Source organism: Grammomys surdaster, unplaced genomic scaffold (assembly GCF_004785775.1).
Source record: "Grammomys surdaster isolate TR1022 unplaced genomic scaffold, NIH_TR_1.0 137, whole genome shotgun sequence".
Classification (NCBI taxonomy): Eukaryota; Metazoa; Chordata; class Mammalia; order Rodentia; family Muridae; genus Grammomys; species Grammomys surdaster.
In genome coordinates this window covers 16241614-16260656 of record NW_021604595.1, presented here as the reverse complement: position 1 = coordinate 16260656, position 19043 = coordinate 16241614, and the positions used below count along the sequence as shown (strand labels likewise).

The 19043-nt window shown below is 37.9% G+C and overlaps 1 protein-coding gene across 2 annotated transcripts in view; it reads right to left on the bottom strand.

Moving 5' to 3' along the window:
* Window positions 1–7505: 7505 nt before the first annotated feature.
* The window catches only part of LOC114617551 (serpin B9-like), a 166664-nt gene continuing 155126 nt past the window's right edge, over window positions 7506–19043 (bottom strand). Inside the window, exons 1-7 of one of the 2 annotated variants that reach the window (XM_028763114.1) lie at window positions 17040–17097; window positions 15045–15222; window positions 14207–14344; window positions 13702–13819; window positions 12444–12586; window positions 10036–10191; window positions 7506–8630 (exon numbers count right to left, since the gene is read on the bottom strand). In XM_028763114.1, coding sequence (XP_028618947.1) covers window positions 8223–8630; window positions 10036–10191; window positions 12444–12586; window positions 13702–13819; window positions 14207–14344; window positions 15045–15222; window positions 17040–17062 — 1164 coding nt within the window. In that variant the 5' untranslated portion in view covers window positions 17063–17097 and the 3' untranslated portion in view covers window positions 7506–8222. Of the gene's footprint in view, window positions 8631–10035; window positions 10192–12443; window positions 12587–13701; window positions 13820–14206; window positions 14345–15044; window positions 15223–17039; window positions 17098–19043 lie in introns of those variants that run through there. The other variant, XM_028763116.1, reaches the window with a different exon arrangement.

Sequence of the window (19043 nt, the reverse complement as noted above, 5' to 3'; positions counted from 1 at the left end):
AAAAAAAAAAAAAAAAAGTCTACCAAGATGAAATCTCAATTCTGAAGATCTGTGCTCAAACACAAGGGTGCCCCGGTATGCAAAAGAAACATTGTTAAAGTTTAAATTCCACATAGAAACACAATGTTAATAGTCAGAGACTTAAATACCCCACTCTCATCAACTGACAGGTAATCCAGACAAAATTAAGCAGAAAAGTAATAAAATTCACAGACATAATGAGTCATATCACCCTATCAGATATGTATTGAGTATTTTAGCCAAACACACAAAAAGATATACCATCTTCTCAGCATCTCATGGATCTTTCTCCAAAATTAACCATATATTTGGTTTCAAAGTAAGCCTCAACAGATACAAGAAAACGGAAATAACAAGTTCTATCTTATCAGACTACCATTGATTAATGCTGGAATTAATGAACAACAGAAGCACCAAAATGCCTACACACTCATGTGAATTGAACAACTGTCTACTCAATGACCTCTGTGTCATGGATGAGCTAAAGAAACAAACTACTTTCTAGAAATCAATGAAAATGAAGGTATAACATACTCAAGTTTATAGGACATAATTAAACCAGTGCCAAGAGGAAAGGCCGTAGCACTAAGTGCTTCCATAAAGAAAGTAGAAAGTACTCATATGAACAATTTAAAAATATTCCTGAAAGCTCTAGGGGGATAAAAGAAGTGAGCAAATAAATGAGGAGTAGAAGGAGGAATGAATCAAAATCAGACCTGAAATAAATCAATTAGAAACAATGAAAACATCTCAAGCAATCAACAAGTCAAGAGCTGATTCTATGGGAAAATCAACAAGATAGACAAACCTTTCCAAACCAACTGAAAAGCACAGAGGCAGTATTATAATAAACAGAATTAGAAATTTGAAATGGAAACATTACAACAGACACTAATGAAATTCAAGGAATCATTAGGTCTTATTTCAAAAGCCTATCCTCCACATAATTGGAAAATCTTAATGAAATGAACCATTCATTTTCTAGACAGGTACCACTTATCAAAGCTAAATCAAGATCAGATAAACTATTTACACAGCCTTGTAACCCCTATATTAATAGAAGCAGTCATTACAAGTATCCCAATGGCAAAAAAGACCAGGACCAGACAGTTTTAGTTCACAATTCTACCTAATACCAATATTCTTCAAAGCACACTACAAAATAGAAATATAAGGCACATTGCCAAAGCCATCAATACTCCACAAACTACTCCACAAAATAGAAACATAATGCACACTGTCAAACTCCTTCTATGAAGCCTCAAGCACCCTGATACTTAAACTATACAAAAACTCAACAAATCAAGAAAACTTCAAACTGATTTCTCTTATAAACATTGATGCAAAGATACTCAATACAATACTCATAAACCAAATCAGGGAACACATTAAAAACATCATCCATTGTGATCAAATAGGTTTCATCAGAGGGATACAGGGATGGTTCAGTATATGAAAACCCACTAACATAAGCCACCGTGTAAACAAAGTGAAAGAAAAAAATTACATGCTCATTTCACTAAATATTGAAAAAGCTTTGACAAAATCCAATACCGCTTCATCTTAAAACTATTAGAGAGATCAGAGATACAAGACAGATACATAAACGTTAGCAAAGCAAAATACTGCAAGCAAATAGAAAACATCAAGCTAAATGGATAGAAATTTAAAATAATTCCACTAAAATCAGGGACAATACAATGCTGCCCACTCTCTCCTGGTGTGTTCAACATAGTACTTGAAGTTCTTGCCAGAGCAATAAGACAAATAAAGGAGATCAAGGGAATACAAATTAAAAAAGAAGTCAAAGAATCAATATTTGTAGATAATATTGTGGTATATATAAGCAACCCCAAAAATTCTGCAAGAGAACTCCTACACCTGATAGACAGCATAAGGAAAGTGGCTGGATACAAAATTACCTCAAAGAAATCAGTAATCCTCATTTATACAAATGATTAGCTGGATAAGAAGAAATTAGAGAAACAAAACACTCTACAACAGCCACCAATAATGTAAAATATTTGGTGTAACTCTAACCATGCAAGTGAAAGATCTGGATGATAACAAATTCAAGTCCCTGAAGAAAGAAATTAAAGAAGGTGTCAGAAGATAGAAAGATCTCCCATGTTCATGGATTGGTAGGAATAAGATATTGAAAATGAACACCTTACCAAAGCAATGTACAGATTAAATGAAATTTCAATCAAAATACTAACAAAATTTTGTATAGATGCTGAAAGAGCAATTCTCAACTTTATATGGAAAAGTAATACACTCAGGATAGCCAAAACAATCATGAACAATAAATCAACTTCATAAAGAATCAACATCAGTGACCTCAAGCTGTACTACAGAGCAATACTGATAAAAGCTGCATGGTACTGGTACAAAACAGACAAATGCAGTCAAATCAAAGACCCAAAAATAAAGCCACACATATATGGACAATTGACTTTTAATAATGAAGTCAAAACTATATAGTGGAAAATCAAAGCATCTTCAACAAAAGGTATGTGTGTATGTGTGTGTCTGTGTGCGCGCGCGTGTGTTTTAGGATGAAATGTTCTATAAATATCTATTAAATCCACTTGGTTAATAACTTCTGTTAATTTCATAGTGTCTCTGTTTAGTTTCTGTTTCCATGATCTGTCCATGGCTGAGAGTGGGGTGTTGAAATCCCCCACTATTATTGTGTGAGGTGCAATGTGTGCTTTGAGCTATAGTAAAGTTTCATTTATGTATGTGATCTATTTTAAATCCTGGGACAAGTATATATTCAGAATAAAAGAACCTCACTGGGCTCCTATCTCAAATCATAGATAAAATTTAATGCAAAGGTGGTCATAATATAAATATAAAAGCTACAAGCCATGAAAGCATTAGAGGAAACAATAGGGTCAGTTTACTGTGATCTTGTGTTTAGCCATGGAGTTCTTAGCTGTAGCATGGATTTACTGAATGACAAAAACAATATTAAATGTGGTGAGACTTAATTAAAGAAAATCATTCTCTCTACAACAATAGGTATTATCAAGAAAGTATAGAGAACATCTGTATATACTTGAAAGACTGGTAAATCTACAGACACAAAGATAAGACTGGTGGTTACACAAATATAGGGAGGGAAGAATAAACAGTCACTGATGGTTATACAGTTCAAAAGGGAATAAAGATGATTATAGCATGTTACCAGCAGACAGTGAAGTTTGTATTCACATATTATTGTTATTATTAGACAAATAAATGCAATAAAAATGCTTTTAAAAAGCAAAGTAGAAGAGAGTAGCCTTGTTCTAGAAGACAGGAGCTTTGTTCTGGATCCCCACCCACTCAGCCCACACCCAGATGCAGCTTGACTCCCAGGTTTTTCAGACCCCAAACCCACCCCAATACCTACGTAACTGTGACCCTGGGATCCAGGGGACATAGGGACCTTACCAAGCCTGAGACACAAGCTCCTTCTGGTTTGCACTTGAGCCAAGAAGAGGAGCTTGTGCTCTGCATCCCCACCAAATCAGCCCACAACCAGATGCAACAAAAATAACAAGAAACAACAATTGTCTTTAATAACTCTCAACATCAATAGACAATATAAAAAGACATAGGCTAACAGACTGCATATGTAAACTGGAGCCAGCATTTTGCTGCATATAGAAAATATACCTCAGTGAAAAAGATAGACATTACCTCAAAGTAAAAGGCTGGAAAATATTTCTAAGCAAATGGTCCCAAGGAAAAAGCTGAAGTAGCCATTCTAATATCCAATAAAAGAGACTTGCAATGAAAAGTTATTTTAAAAGATGAGGAAAGACACTATATACTCAAAGGAAAAATCCACTAAGATGAACTCTTATTCTGAACATCTACGCCCCAATTTCAAGAGCACCCACATTTGTTTTTTTTTTTTCAATTTTTTTATTGGATGTTTTATTTACATTTCATATGTTGTTCCCTTACCCCACCCCCAACCAACCCGGGAACCCCCATCCCCTCACCCCTCCTCCTTCTTCTCTGTGGATGTAACTCCTACCTACCCCCCCACTCCCACTTCCTCACCCTCAAAATTCCCACCCCCTGGGGCTTCCAGCCTTCATGAGGTCAAGGATCTCATCTTCCACCTATGCCCAGCAGGGCACTCCACTCTTACATATTCAGCTGAAGCCCTGGATCCCTCCCTAAGTGCTCCTAAGTGCTGGTGGTTTAGACACTGGGAGCTCTGGTTGGTTGGTATTGTTGCTCTCCTCATGGTGCCATAAACCCTTTCAGCTCCTTCAGTCTTCACTCTAACTCCTCCATTGAGAACCCCATTATCAGTTCAATGGCTAGTTGTGAGCATCTGCCTCTGAATATGTCAGACTCTTGAAGACCTCTGAGGAGACATCCATTTCAGGCTCTTATCAGCATGCACTTCCTGACTTCCACATCAGCATCTACCTTTGGTGACTGCACATGGGATGGATACTCAGGTGGAAAGGTCTTCAGATGGCCCCTCCTTCAGTTTCTGTCCCTCACTTTGTCTCCATATTTGCTCCCTTGAGTATTTTGTTGCTCCTTCTAAGAAGGACCGAATCACCCCCACTTGGTCTTCCTTCTTTATGAGCTTCATGTGGCCTGTGAGTTGCATCTTGGGCATTTCAAGGTTCTGGGCTAATATCCAATAATCAGTGAGTGAATATCATGTGTGTTCTTTTGTGATTGGCTTACTTCACTCAGGATGATAATTTCTAGTTCCAACCATTTACCTAGGAAACTCTTGAATTCATTGTTTTTAATAGCTGAGTAATACTCCATTGTGTAAATATACCACATTTTTTGAATCCATTCCTCAGTTGAAGGACATCTGGGTTCTTTCCAGCTCCTGGCTATTATAAATAAGGCTGCTATGAACATAGTTGAGCATATGTCCTTGTTATATAACAACAAAAAAAAAAACTTTACTGATGCTCAAAGCACACATTGAACCTCACACAATAGTAATAAGAGACCTCAAAACCCCACTTTCACAAATCTGCAGATCATGAAAACAGAAACTAAACCGAGACACAGTGAAATTAACAAATTTAACAGATATCTAAGGTAGATTCATAGTAAAACAAAAGAATATAGCTTTTTCTCAGCATTTCATGGTACCTTCCCAAAAATCAATCATATAATTGGACACAAAAAAACCTCAACAGATAATAGAACATTGAATTAAACCCAAGTATTGTATCAGATCACCATGGACTAAGGCTGGTATTCAATAAACAAAAACAACAGAAAGCTCTCATACACATGGAAGCTTAACATCTATCTATTCAATGGAAACTTGGTCATGAAAGATATAAAGAAAAAAACCAAATACTTTCTAGAATTTAATGAAAATGAAGGCACAATATATCCAAGCTTCTGGGACACAATGAAAGCAATACTAAGAAAAAAACCTCATAGCCTTAAGTGCCTCCATATAGAAATTGGAGAGATCATACAGTAGCAGCTTAAAAGTACATCTGAAAGCTCTAGAACAAAAAAAAAATCATACACATCTCAGAGGAGTAGAGGACAAGAAACAATCAACTCAGGTCTGAAATCAACCAAGCGAAAACAAAGAGATACTATACAAAGAATCAAGAAAACTAAGAGATGGTTCATTGAGAAAATCAACAAGATAGATAAACCTTTAGGCAAACTAACTAGAGGGCACAAAGACAGTTTCCATATTAACAAAATTAGGAATGAAAAGGAAGACATAAAAACAGAAACTGGGGAAATTTTAAAAATCATCAGATTCTATTACAAAAGCCTATGCTCAAAAAACTACAAACTTTAGAAGAAAAATAGATGGTTTTCTAGACAGATACCAGATACCAAAGTTAAATCAGAATCAGATAAACTATCTAAATAGTCTCACAACCCCTATGAAATTAGTAGCAGTCAGTAGATGTCTCCCAACAAACAAAAGCCCAGGGACAGATGGTTTTAGTGCAGAATTATATCAGACCTTCAAAGAAGAGCCAATTCCAATACCTCTCAAAGTATTCCACAAAATAGAAACAGAAGGAACACTGCTCAATTCATTCTATAAAGCCACAGTTATCCTAATACCTAAACAACACAAAGAACCAACAAAGAAAAGAAGCTTCAGACCAATTTCTCTTTAGAACATTGATTCAAAAATACTTAATAAAATTCTTACAAACCGACTCAAAAAACACATCAAAATGTTCATTTGCCAAAGTCACATAAACTTCATCCTAGGAATGCAGGTATGATTCAATATAAGAAAATCCATCAATGTAATCCACAATATAAAAACACTCAAAAAAAAAACCTCACATGATCATCTCATTAGATGCTGAAAAAACATTTGAGAAAAAACAACACATCTTCATTTTAAAAATATTGGAGAGAACAGGAATTCAAGGTCCATACATAACATAATAAAAGCGATATACAGCAAAACAGTAGCAAACATCCAACACAATGGAAACACAGCGTAATCTCTTTAAAATCAGGGGCAAGGCCTTGACTACCTACTGTCTCCCTATCTATTGAATATAGAACTCTAATTACTACACAGAGCAAATAGACAACAAAAGAAGATTAAAGAGATACAACCATCAGACTGAGCTTGCAAACCTGGTAAGATATCTGGTGGAAGGACTGGAGGAGCAGAGGGGAATTTCAGTCTTATAGAAAGAACAATGTTGGCCATCCAGTGCTCCCAGGGTCTAGACTATGAGCCAAGGAGTGTACATGGATCACAGTACCAGATACATACGTAGCAGAGGATGGAGGGGAGGCCCTTGTTCCCATGGAGTTTTGATGCCTCAGCATAGGGGATTGCTGGTTGGGAGTGGGTGGGTGAGTAGAGGAGCACCCCCATACAGGCAAATGATACTGGGAAGAGCACAGAAAGGATAAGGGGATTGTGGAGGGGTAACCGGGAAGGGACTTACCATTTGATATGTAATCAAATGGAATGATTAATAATTAAACAATTAAATAAATAAAGCAGGAGGAAAAGGAAAAAGGCAAACGAATAGTTGCTATCTAGCCACTAATAGAACATGGCATTCTTCATTCAAAATATTTTTTCTTTTAAAATTATTTGTATGTGTGATTCTGCGTGAGGATACATGACCTGTGTACATACAGAATCCAGTGAAGCTTAAAAAGGACATCAACATCGCTGAAAATGGAGTTATAGGAGGTGGCAATCAGCCATGTTGGTGGTGAACAGTTTACCTAGGACCTCTGGAAGAGCAGCAAGCTCTCTAAACTTCTTAGCCATGTATTCAGACAATGATGACACTCTAACACATTAACATCACTCATGCCCCCTTTAAGTGGCATAGTTTGAGCCATAATCTATAGTTAGATATAACCATGGCCATTGACAAACATATGGTTTAGTTGTAGGAGAATCTAAAATGCAGAAGGCTAAAAGATAAAGCAACCACTCTATGTGGTTCAATTAAAGGTGAAAGTACACACGTTTGGTGAGAAAACAAGATATATTTGAAGTGGAATTTAAAACTTTATACAATTTTACAATTACATTGCATGGTGTAGAAACCCAATACTCTACAAAACCATGACTTGTGCCAAGAGAGCATATAGTAGTCCCAACTAGTTGTCATGACAACTGGATAAGTTGAAAGCAGAGAGTAAATATCAGCTGTTAGAAGCTCACACTGTCTGTACCTGTTTGCAAGTCTGACACAGTGTTGGCCACATACCTGATAAGTAGGGAACAGCAAAGAAAATAAATTTAAAATATACCTTAAGGACCAGGTACCAAGAAAACTAAAGTTAGCAATCATTGTCCACAGAAGCATTTGTAGGATGTAATCAAGGTAAGGCAAGTCATGGCAAGAGTTGATATGCCAGGAAAGCAGTGTCTATAGTTGGCGTGGTTTATCTATGCAATGAGTGGTACATTTATTCAAGGTTGCCTTAGAGAACCTTGTAGGCTACCTTGTGGGATATCTTTGACTTCTAAACACAACAGGAAAAAAAGTAACTCTGACTTGGCAAAGGGCACAGATGAATGTCAGGGTAGGGACAGCAGAAGATGGATGTCAATAGATTAGGCTGGAAAGAAGAAAACGCTCTTATTGTGGAACATGTTTTCCTCCTACTTGCCCATCCTCTCAGAGCTATAGGAGTGCTAAGATGCGGAGGAAGGTACTCTCCTCAACATAGTAAATGTGTGTTTATGGAGATGAAAACCTGCCACAAAACAGGATAGTATTGGTTTTGTTGTGCCTGATAAAGAAAAGGAAAGGGTGGTCAGCACAGAAAGTTTGGGACTGATGAGTTTCAGCTGAACATACAGTATCATCTGCTGAGGCTGCTGTAGCTTCTGTGCCTTCTTCATTAACTTCCACAACAGTCTTTTGAATGAACTTGGACACACACAGGCCTCTCTCTGGAGACATTTCTGATAAATCAGCCTTGCCCTCTTGGAAGACATTCACCACTCCCAAGTTCGGAAGAATTGACTCCATGTCATAATCCTCCTCTAGTTTAAATTTTGGAAGGAAAACCAAAACTTTAGTGGTCTTCAAATAGTCTGGTTTGGTCCAAGCTGCTAACTTCTCAAAAGTGAGATTGTTTTCCACCTTTCAAAACAAAATTAGAAAATTTCAGATTCACAATTGTCGTCTTAGACAGAGCCACACAGGAAATCCCTGATCACAGTATTCTCAGTCATCATATATAGGGCACTGTCTATTCACATGACCAGGCAATGTGAGGGTCCTATTGTCCTGCTAGCTTGCATGTGGCTTCCCTGATGGGCATGGAGGCAAAAAATCCCAGGGTAGGGAGACCTGGCTGTCTTCTCCTAAATCACTTCGGAGACACCTTTTATTTCAAAGATGTCCATGTCCGGGTGATTATGGTTTAGGTTCTGTTTGTTTTCATTTTCTTGAACTATATTTAGTTTCAAAAATGTTAAATAATTGCTGCTAAAATAACAATTAAAAATTGAGATAGAAATGACTTGGTGTATGCCACACCAGAAGGGAGGTCTAACCAGGGCTGCTTTCTCAGTGTTTTGTGAGCTATTTTGGATTGACTATGAAATTAAACTAAAGGTCTCTCATTCTGAATCCTTACTTGGAAGGCAGCTAAAATTTTAGGTATGATATGGGTTTAGCTGAATGAGGGAAGTATACTAGAGATGTACCCTGCAAGCTAATCCTTGGTCCTTTGTTCCTTCTTATTTCCTTGTTTCTTGTTGAATAAAATGTCTATTCTCTGCCACATGTATTTGCCACTGTGATAATCAATGATGGGGTCAGGTGACTTGAAATTAACCATTTGAATCTGTGAGCCAATATACATCATTATTCCTCCTACGTTATTCATATGAAATCTTTTGTTAGTGATGAAAAAGTAATAATATCCCAGAGAAGCGACACCACAGTTGGGAGCTGGATGCTGAGAGCTGTGGAGATTTTCTGCTTACAAAGACCACTTAGGTCATGAACACTCTACTGCCCGCCATTCAGAGCATGGCTCACATACTGTGGGGAATCCTGCTACAAGGAAGGACAAGATTGCTAAGATTTCCTGACTGACTCTCTCCTCCCCACCTCCATGCCCCCTCTTCAGATTAGTTGGGTAAACATTCAATATTTTCTATTTTGTGTTCTCAGATATTAAATAAAATACTTACCATCATATGTGTTATATTTATGGAGGAGGACTATTGACCAAGCACTGTAATGTTTGTTGCATTAATTAGCCTCAGTTTATCGTATCATGCATCCATCTCCCATTCTTGTGATGATGTTATATTATGTGCCCTGGTCACACAGCATATACTGACACCCTTAGACACAGCTTTGATTCCAGTGACACTCAGCAACTTGAAGCTGAGTTTGGGAGTGCCACCCCCCAAAAATGACAGTAAGAAAGGTGAAACATTGTATTCTGTCCTAATGAGAAAAGACACCAGGGCTACAGGATTGTTCTTTTAGACATTTAGAACTGTGAATAGTTCAGCTTGTCCTGCCTCACCTTGCTGAGTTCCACACCATCATCTGGGAGAAGGACCACCAAGTTCAGTTCCTTGCCCTTATAGGGCAGCACCAACACTTGCACCTGCATCTCATTCACATAGGCGAGCTTAAACATGTCTTCCTGGCACATCATCTTCACTGGCCTTTTCTCATCCTGAAGAGAAAAATCCAGAACATAAAAAATATCATTGAGAGAGTTCAAGATTTCCAAACCAACTGTCATTAATTCTGGGAATGTTTTAAGCACTCACAATGAAAGCAATATTTTCATTGCAATGAATACGTAGAGAATGTTTGTCAGCATCTTCCTCTTTTCATTATACAACTGACTTTAAGGAGATATGGACCTGTCTATGTTATGGTTCCTAAAACACCATGACCAAAAGCAACTTTGGGAGGAAAGGGTTGTTTATTTCATCTCACAATTATCCTGTCACATTCCATCACTGGGGAAAGTCAGAGCAGGAGCTTAGGCAGAAGACATTGAGAAATGTTACTTATTGGCACGTCCCCCATGTCTCTCTTGGCCTTCTTTCTTACGCAGCTCATGACCACCTGCAGGGTTTGTATCAATCACAATTGCCTTAGACCTCACCAATCATTAATCAAGAAGAGGCCCAACAGATTTGCCTCTTGGTATGTCTTATTGAGGTAATTTCTCTATGTAGAATCCTTCTTCTCAAATGGTTGTAGTTTGTGTCAGGTTGACAAATAAAGAACCAGAACAGGAATTCAGTACAAAAATAAGGTGTCTGATCCAGCAAAAGAAATGTGACATTCAAATATTGATATTTAGGTCCTAATTCCATAAAAGCTAAGTTCATAGTCATTTATCCACATGTTGGCAGTATTGAGAGCAAGTCAAATCTTTGGGAAGTTGGGACTACTATAAAAAGATAATTGTTGAGGAAGGGGTGCCCCTGAAGGGGATATTGGCACCACTTCATGTTTTCTGTGAGATGAACAAGCCTTCACTATATGATTCCACCATGCTGTAAAACACCACCAAAATCTTGAATGTTTGGGCCACCTACAGAGACTGAAATTTCTGGAACTATGAGCCAAAATAAACATTTCATCTTTTAAGTTGCTTATATCAGATAGTTTTTTTACACTAATGGAAATATGACCAACACACCAGATGTAGGATTTTTGCCATTTAATATGGTCAACCATAATATCTACGGAAATAGCAAAATCAATTATACGTAACAGAAAAAATCATAAAGGAGATTGGAATATTTTCATAGAGCTGTGATCAGGACTACGGACAGATAATCCTCTCAGAAAACAGCCTCAACTCAGGGAACACCTGCTCAAAGGTTCAAGATGATTCCCAACCACTGAGCCCATCACAAAGAAGAAAGCTCAAGATCACAGACACTCGTAGGTTCAGGGCAGAGCAACATACTAACAGCCCATCAAAGAGAAGGAAAATCACAAGTTAAATTACTACAAAATGAGGACTATCTGGACAGATCTGCTTATCTGTGATGAAATCAGTCACAAAGGAAGAGATGCTTGTCAATCTACTACATGTTATGGGCAGTCTCAACAGAACCTCATGTACTTTCTTACAATTCATTAAATGTTTCAGTTCTGATAGTCCAATGATAACATTTCAAGTACAGAAGTGAAACACATGGGAAGATTTTAATTACACAGGTACATTAAACATTGAAATTCGCTACAGACCATCCATGGTAAATGTTAAATTCCCACATTAGTGAAATTGTTCCTTTATAAGCCTTGAAATACTGCTAATATAATAGAATGGGGAGATTAATATTCATAAGTTTGCAAACATCATTAAATTATGTTTTTGTAGAGATTGGACAACTAATCTAATATCTACTCTAATTCAAATTATACTCCAATTAAGACTGAGATTTACTTATTCATTTTCAATATTAGAAAGCTATGACTATTGCTTAATAATAATAAATTGACTAATAATTTAAAATGCTTAATAAAAATTATTCTGTTAAATAAGTGTTTGTATATTACTTTCTACATTGCACCATAAATCATATATATGTTATACTACATTAACAACTATGTTTTGGAATTCTTGAACTTTAAGTTTTAGAGTAAGGCAGAAACAATAGTGTTAGGAAAAATGATCAAAAGTAGCATGAGCCACCAATAGAATACAAAATAACATAGGCAGCAAATATTCCTCATTCCTATCATTTTCCTACGGAGTTTAACCTTTCAGTCAGAAACATAAGTATCAAATGGTGTTCTGGTATTTCCTGATTTCTTTCTTCCCAGGCTGAAAGGCAATCCTAGCATCACATAAAGAATATGCCATGTCTACCAGTGAGCCATGACCTTCAAATTCATAATTAAAGCTTTTCATGCAATTTCCTTGTAACACTGGCACTTCTGGATACTGTTGCTTACCTTGTTTATTTTAAAGGGCATTTCCTTGGTGGACTTTATTTCAAACTTGTGATGCCACCTTCCTTTGAAATATAAGGCGTTGACAAGAACAAGCCTGGTGTCTGAATCAACTGAGGCACCTGACAACAACTCTGGAATTTTTCCTTTTGATAAAGCAGAGATTTCATTCAGAATCACTTTCTATATGTGTAAGATATAAAGTAATATGACATCTGGACAGATCCAAGCATAACATTTTCAAATTTGCTGAATGTGTATAAACATATTAAAATAAATCTAAACAAAACATTCCCTTTTGTTTGACTCACAGTCATGAACACTGGAGAAACATCAACAAGGTGAGGATGTTCAAAGACTTGCAAGTACCTCAAGGAAAGCAGGTTTTGGAAAGTAGAAAAAGACACTCAAGGATGGAGAACAAAGTAAGCACAAAATATGGGAAGCAATTGGGAGGGAACCATGGTTGCTTCCTGTGGTAGCTCATGTAGGAACTCATCTTGATTTGCTCTGGGATCAAATAATTGCTGAGTCTTTAAGAAAATAATCTCATTCTTTACTCCCTGTTAGCAAAAATATGAATGTACCTAGTGATACAGAGAGATTGAAATGTTTCAGATAGCAGACAATGCTCTCACTGCTCTCAAAGACCAAGACTTTTTCAACCTCAAATTGGATGCTCTCTTAGGCCAATGTAAGGGAGGCCCTGATAAATTGTGTTCAATGGAAATCAAGTCCAGTTTCACGTAAGTAAGGGAACTAAAGTAGACTATATGGAAGCAAAAACAAGACTCCTTTTCATAGGTAAATGTGGTGAGACCCGAGAAAACAGAGACTGTAGGAAAAAGAAGCCTCTAGGCAAGATTAGTGGGAAGGGCTACCCACAAATCTACTTCTCAGAGATGACAGAGGCACATGGCCTGTGAACCCTGGAGATCAGCCATATCTTCTAATGTAAACTGTTAGACTGTAAATCAGGCCCATGACTTCTCATCACATTTGCATCAGCTCCTCCCCTGTCCTAAAGAAATACAGAAACAACTCTGTGTTTAAAACCTAAGTGTCTAAGTAGAACCTCCATGAATTCACTGAGATCTAAATTATACCGTGGGGCATAGCTAGGATGAGTCACCTTGACTCTGAAATAACAGTGAGATCAGTCTGTGGTGGGGGAACGGAAATTAAGAGAAATTGGAGGAAAGGAGAAAGGAGTGTATAGAGAAGACAAAATTCAGGGTTTGAATCAACTTGAATTTCAGACCTTTAGTCTTTTTGCAGACCCATGTGTTTATGTTTTTCCTGGACTCCTCTGGAGCCTTGGTGAAGGAGAGCTGCTCCATCTCCATGTGATAGAACTGAAGACAGGACTCCTTAAAGGTCTTTATAGAAAAAAATGTTAAGTGAGATAACACTGCAAAATAAAATGTCTGCAAGCTTTCCAACCTTCTGATTAATACGGCATTAAAAAATCAAAACTAAAACGAATATAGATACTACTTAAACAAAAAAGTCTTTATGTTCTTTGCTTTTGAAAGTGGGAATAACTTCTGAGGAATGTTGGGTAGCTGTGTCTCACTTTGTAGCACAGGATGGCCTTGAAATTGTGACCCTCCTGATCCTTTCTGAGTGTAGGTATTATAGACATGAAACTTCATATTGGCTAGAATGTGGTCCTTAGTTTTCTCAAATTCTCTAGGGTCCTTCTCCTGTGATCTATCCAACAGGTATTTGAATACAATTGTTATCATTATACTGATAGTACTTACTGGGAGGAATTCACAAGTGTTCTCTGCAAAGAGCCTATTGGCCATTCTGAAGATGTACTTTCTGGTTGGCTTGTTCAGGGTATTGAGGATCCACAGGAAGCACTGATGAATATCTATCTCTGTGATTAAACCAATTGCCTGTGAAGGGAAAGAATGAAACATGAGATCAATGATGACTCAATTTGGTTGCAAATGGAGTTAACAAGCTGAAGAGATGGCTTAGACACAATGTACATGAGGCTCTTATCCAAGCAGCTTGGTATTGAAACAATTAAAAATAGGAATTGACCTTCCTTGCCAATGAATACTTATAAGTCTGTTGCTCAGAAAACATAAAAGATATCAACAACCCATGTTATAATAATTTCAGCCTTTTTCACAGTGTGGTCCTCACAACTGACCCTAGGACCTAAGGTGGACAAGAGTTCTGTACCTCCATGAAAAGATTAAAACAAAACAAAACAAAAACAAAACAATAATGGCAAAACAACATTTCATTTGAAATTAATTCCCTCAGGCTACCCTTTATCTAGGGATCCTCTTAATCCAGTATCTTTAAAATCTGGAATTAAAGTCCTGTGCCAACAGAACAAGTATGAAATTATTTTTGCGCCATTTTCTAAGAGAAGTCTGGATGAACTTTTAAGAGTTTCCTCCATTTTATTACTCAGAAAAACTCATTACCTTACAGAAGTTATTGGAGGAGACCATCTTCCTTTCTCCTTAGCCCCTGCTCCATGAAGCAGTGTATATATTCTTAACATTCTTTCTTAGCAGCTCTTATGCATGTGAAATAGATGTGTGTGTCAGGGGTTGGGGGAGTTGACAGGCAACTTACCTCAGATATCTGGACTTTGGTGTTTCCTTTCACTCCCAAGAGGATCATAGCTAGAGCAGAGGAGATGTTGATGGGAGAATAACATATATTTTTTGAAGGACTGTTATTACATAACATCTTTAAAAGATGGATGGCAAAGATACCATTTGCTTCACAAACAGTATTCAAGAAGGGTGATCTGGAGGCAAAGGAGAAAAAAAAAACACTCAACACAGCACTGAATGATCATTGTTCTGAAACAGAGAAATAAGGGATTCTATTTCTGGTTGTCATTTCAAAGTTTATAAGCACTATAAATTGAATTTTAAAAATTCACATTGAATCAAGGTACTTCCAAGTTTAAGATTATTAGAAACATCTGGTCTTGATATCAGATCAAAGTAGTATCTAGACAGATATTGTCTTGCATAGTTGGAAGAAAAGATCATCAGGAATTCATAACACAACACAGCTGAGAGAAGTGTGGGTTCAGTCCCCTTCTATATACACCAGCTCCTCTCTTCTCAAGAAGGTAGAGATGAGAATAAAGAAAAGGAGAAAGGGAAGACAAAACAATACAGACAAGAGCCACCACGAGCTCTAAGTCCTCTAGCCTGGGTTCAGCAACTCTCCATTCTGGACTCTGCCTGTGAAGAGTTTTCTTGTGTTATCCATGAGGCATTAGACAGTACCCTACCCATTTTTAGATCTACAGGAAAGACACTGAGATAGTGAATGAAACTCAAAAACTGGCTACTATCTACTCTGCTGTGCAGTAGGGAGCATTCCCCTGCAGTGGTGCTCAGAGGACCTTGCACCCAGGTCCAGCTGCAGGCACCCAGGCCGCTTTTCTCTTGAGTATGCTTCATCTTCTAAATGAATTGAAAATGTGGCCCAGACTGTGACTTCCCCAGACACTGTGATCCAGTTCTGAGTCAGTGTTCATCCCATGGCTGTGCTCTCACTGTCATATGACCTCTGAACCCTGGAAGTGTGTTCCAGAATGGTTTCTACTGTGGTAAAAATGCAGATCACATAGCCTAGGGAGCCTCAAAATACTACAGCCCACATTTCTTCCTGTTTCTTACACAGAGGGGCACAGCATCCTGAAAGGTTACTTAGATGCACTGGATCCTATCCTTAAGTCTTCCAGGGATCTGGAGGAAAGGTGGAGCTGCTTTATTTCAATGACTTACCCTCTTGTTGATCCTCTCAACTGACTCAGCTTGCCCCCGGTCCACATTCCTGCCCATCCTCATATCACTTTATAGATGCTTCTGAGTCATTTAAAGCGTTGTTTATTCCACATAGAAGGTCCCCTACCACATCCCTGTCACTGAATTCAAACTCCTCACCCTTCTCATATTCATTGGAACAGGACAACCTCAGGGACTCTGCTGTCCTCCCCTAACAAAGGTGCCCCACTCCAGGTCTGCTCGCCACCCCCAAGGGTAATCCTTTCTCATGATGATTGTTTGTCCACATAACTAGGAGCTCTTCGAAGGCAAGGGACTAGACATGTACTCCAAGGCTAATCACTGAGAAGCGTGTTTAAGATAAAGATAGGGATGGGGGATACAGTTCATGCTGTGTGACTTATTTTTTTTTAAATGGGAATGAAGAGTAGGCCTAGAGCAGGCTGATCTTTAAAGGGCACAGAAGTAAGAGACATTATTTTAGAAATTATTGAGGAGAAATTATTGGATATAGTCAAATGGACTAGGTGATAGGACTTAAGAGAAAGCAGGACAAGGACAGTAGAAAAGACCAGTGAGATTCTGCAGCATGTATACCTGATAGAGATGAGCCAATATAGTTCTAGGACCCAGCCTTAAGTTTCATGTGGGCAACTGAGGGTTCTAGAGAAGTCACCACCCTAAATGTCCACCAGAGACGACCTCCCCACTGTCCTTTCCCAACTCAAGCCCTGGGGTTCCATCTCCTGTACTCAGACTAGACTTTCTAAGGATCGTCTTCAGGAGTCCCAGAGCTCTGGGTTGAATAGGGTGCTCTTACCTCCCAACTTTATGGCCTCCCATTGCTGTGTTCAAGGCTTGATGTCTCCGGAGTACAGCTTAGCCGTCTTTCCTGTTCAGACAGTGCCTTTATTCACTGCAGAGCAAGGATATCATGCTTAGTGCCCCAGGCCAGAGGTGGAGAGAACAGTCCTGACATCATCCAGCTATACAGGAAAGAGTTAGATGGGGGATGGGGAACACCTAGGTTCTGAAAGAAAGCAAAACTGGTAGGATACTTGTATCTCTGTATGACAGGGAATGAAGGGAGAATGGTGGCTGTAGCTGATTGCAAGGCTCTGTCACTTTGAGGGATTCAGGTATAAAGGTGTTTGCTCCAGATGTCCTGTCGGGTCTACATTAGGCCAAACACATGTAAAGAATCCTTGTGCTAACTTCCCAAAGAGATGTTTCTAACTGCTGTGATATAGCTCGCTCCATTGGAAGACTTCTCCTTGTAAAAGACAGAAACCTCCACTGAGACAAATTAGATCAGGATGCTGTGTCCTCCATCCAGGGACAAGGTACATTCTATTTGCATGCCCCCAAAGAGAATACCTCTTTTCTTTTTTAGAAAAAAAAACTTTGCTTCTTAATTAAACTTCATTAATTTTTTAAAATAAAATATTGTGATTTACTTTGTATTTTACCAGTCTTTGTACCATATGCATGCTAGTGTCACAGAAACCAGAACACAGCATGAAATCCTCTGGACTGGAGTGTTTCTTCAATGCAGTGGACTTTTCTCCACCTGGTCATGCTACTTTGTCCTTTGAAGTCTTTTTAGAGTATCTTCATTCCTTGTCAGGCAGGCCAGGTATAGTTTTTCACTTTGTTCTAACACCCAAACCTTAGGGTATAATAGGCATACAGCTGAAAGAAATGTCATAAAAATAATACAAGTGGAGACCAAGATTTGAATATATCCAGTTAGTGACAGGAGAGCAAGCATCAGATCCATTTGTCTACAGCCTCTTGGCTTCAGTTACTTTTGGTCAGAGTTTGTCTGAGCAACTCCTTCCTGTTGGTTTGAGATGGGGTGCCACCTTGAATCCCAGGCTTGCCTCAAGTTTTTGGTCATCCTGCTTTACCTACCTAAGGATTGTGGTTATAGTCAAGTTATATATGTTCAGAGGTCAAATTTTATGAGCTTTCTCAGTGGCTCTATTCTTCAGTTTTAACCTGGAAACAATTTAAACATTTGTAAAGAAAAAACTACTGTTTATTTTTGTTATCCCAGTCTTAGAAAGTGTTCATCCTTACATATTCTGAAAAATTGAAAGCATAATGGTTTGTTATTGTAACACCTACTAAAATATGCTAAGCCATAAACACATGATGGTGAGAACACAACTTCAGCAATATTTCATAACCATGTAATAGGCTGAAGCTCTCAAATTATCACCAAGTCTTAGGGAAGAATGGTCATAGTAGAGTATGAAGCGCAGAGAGAGCCTTATGGAATTAAGGTTATATAAAAGTTTCGCCTTTCTTTTTCTAAGATACTTCACGCTAAGCAGTTGTAAGTGGACAGTACATCCCATTTTCATTTATTAGGACACTTTCCCTAAAGGGACTGAATCTAAAAGGAAGATGAGTTCACAGATATTTCTATGTGTTAAGTCTGCAGACTGCTTCATTCAAAACAATGATTGACAAATTATTCATTCAAAATAAAGAACATTGATAGTACAAGGAAGTACTGTTAGGAATTTATATTTCAGTACTCTTAAATACAGATGTGAACTGGGACGTTTGATCTCCATGGCAACTCAATGTTTAAGACTCTGAGGACCTCTTAGATCTGTTTCCAATGCCAATGTATCATTGTACATCCTCACTCAGACATCTTTCTAACACATATTATTATTTGACTCTCCTGCCTCTGCCATTTTTTTTGAATTAACAATGTATTAGACGGCATTATATATGTATAATGCATAAGATAGCATTATACTGTTTTCAAACAAAGTACGTTTTAATACATTCATCTCTTCTCTATCTG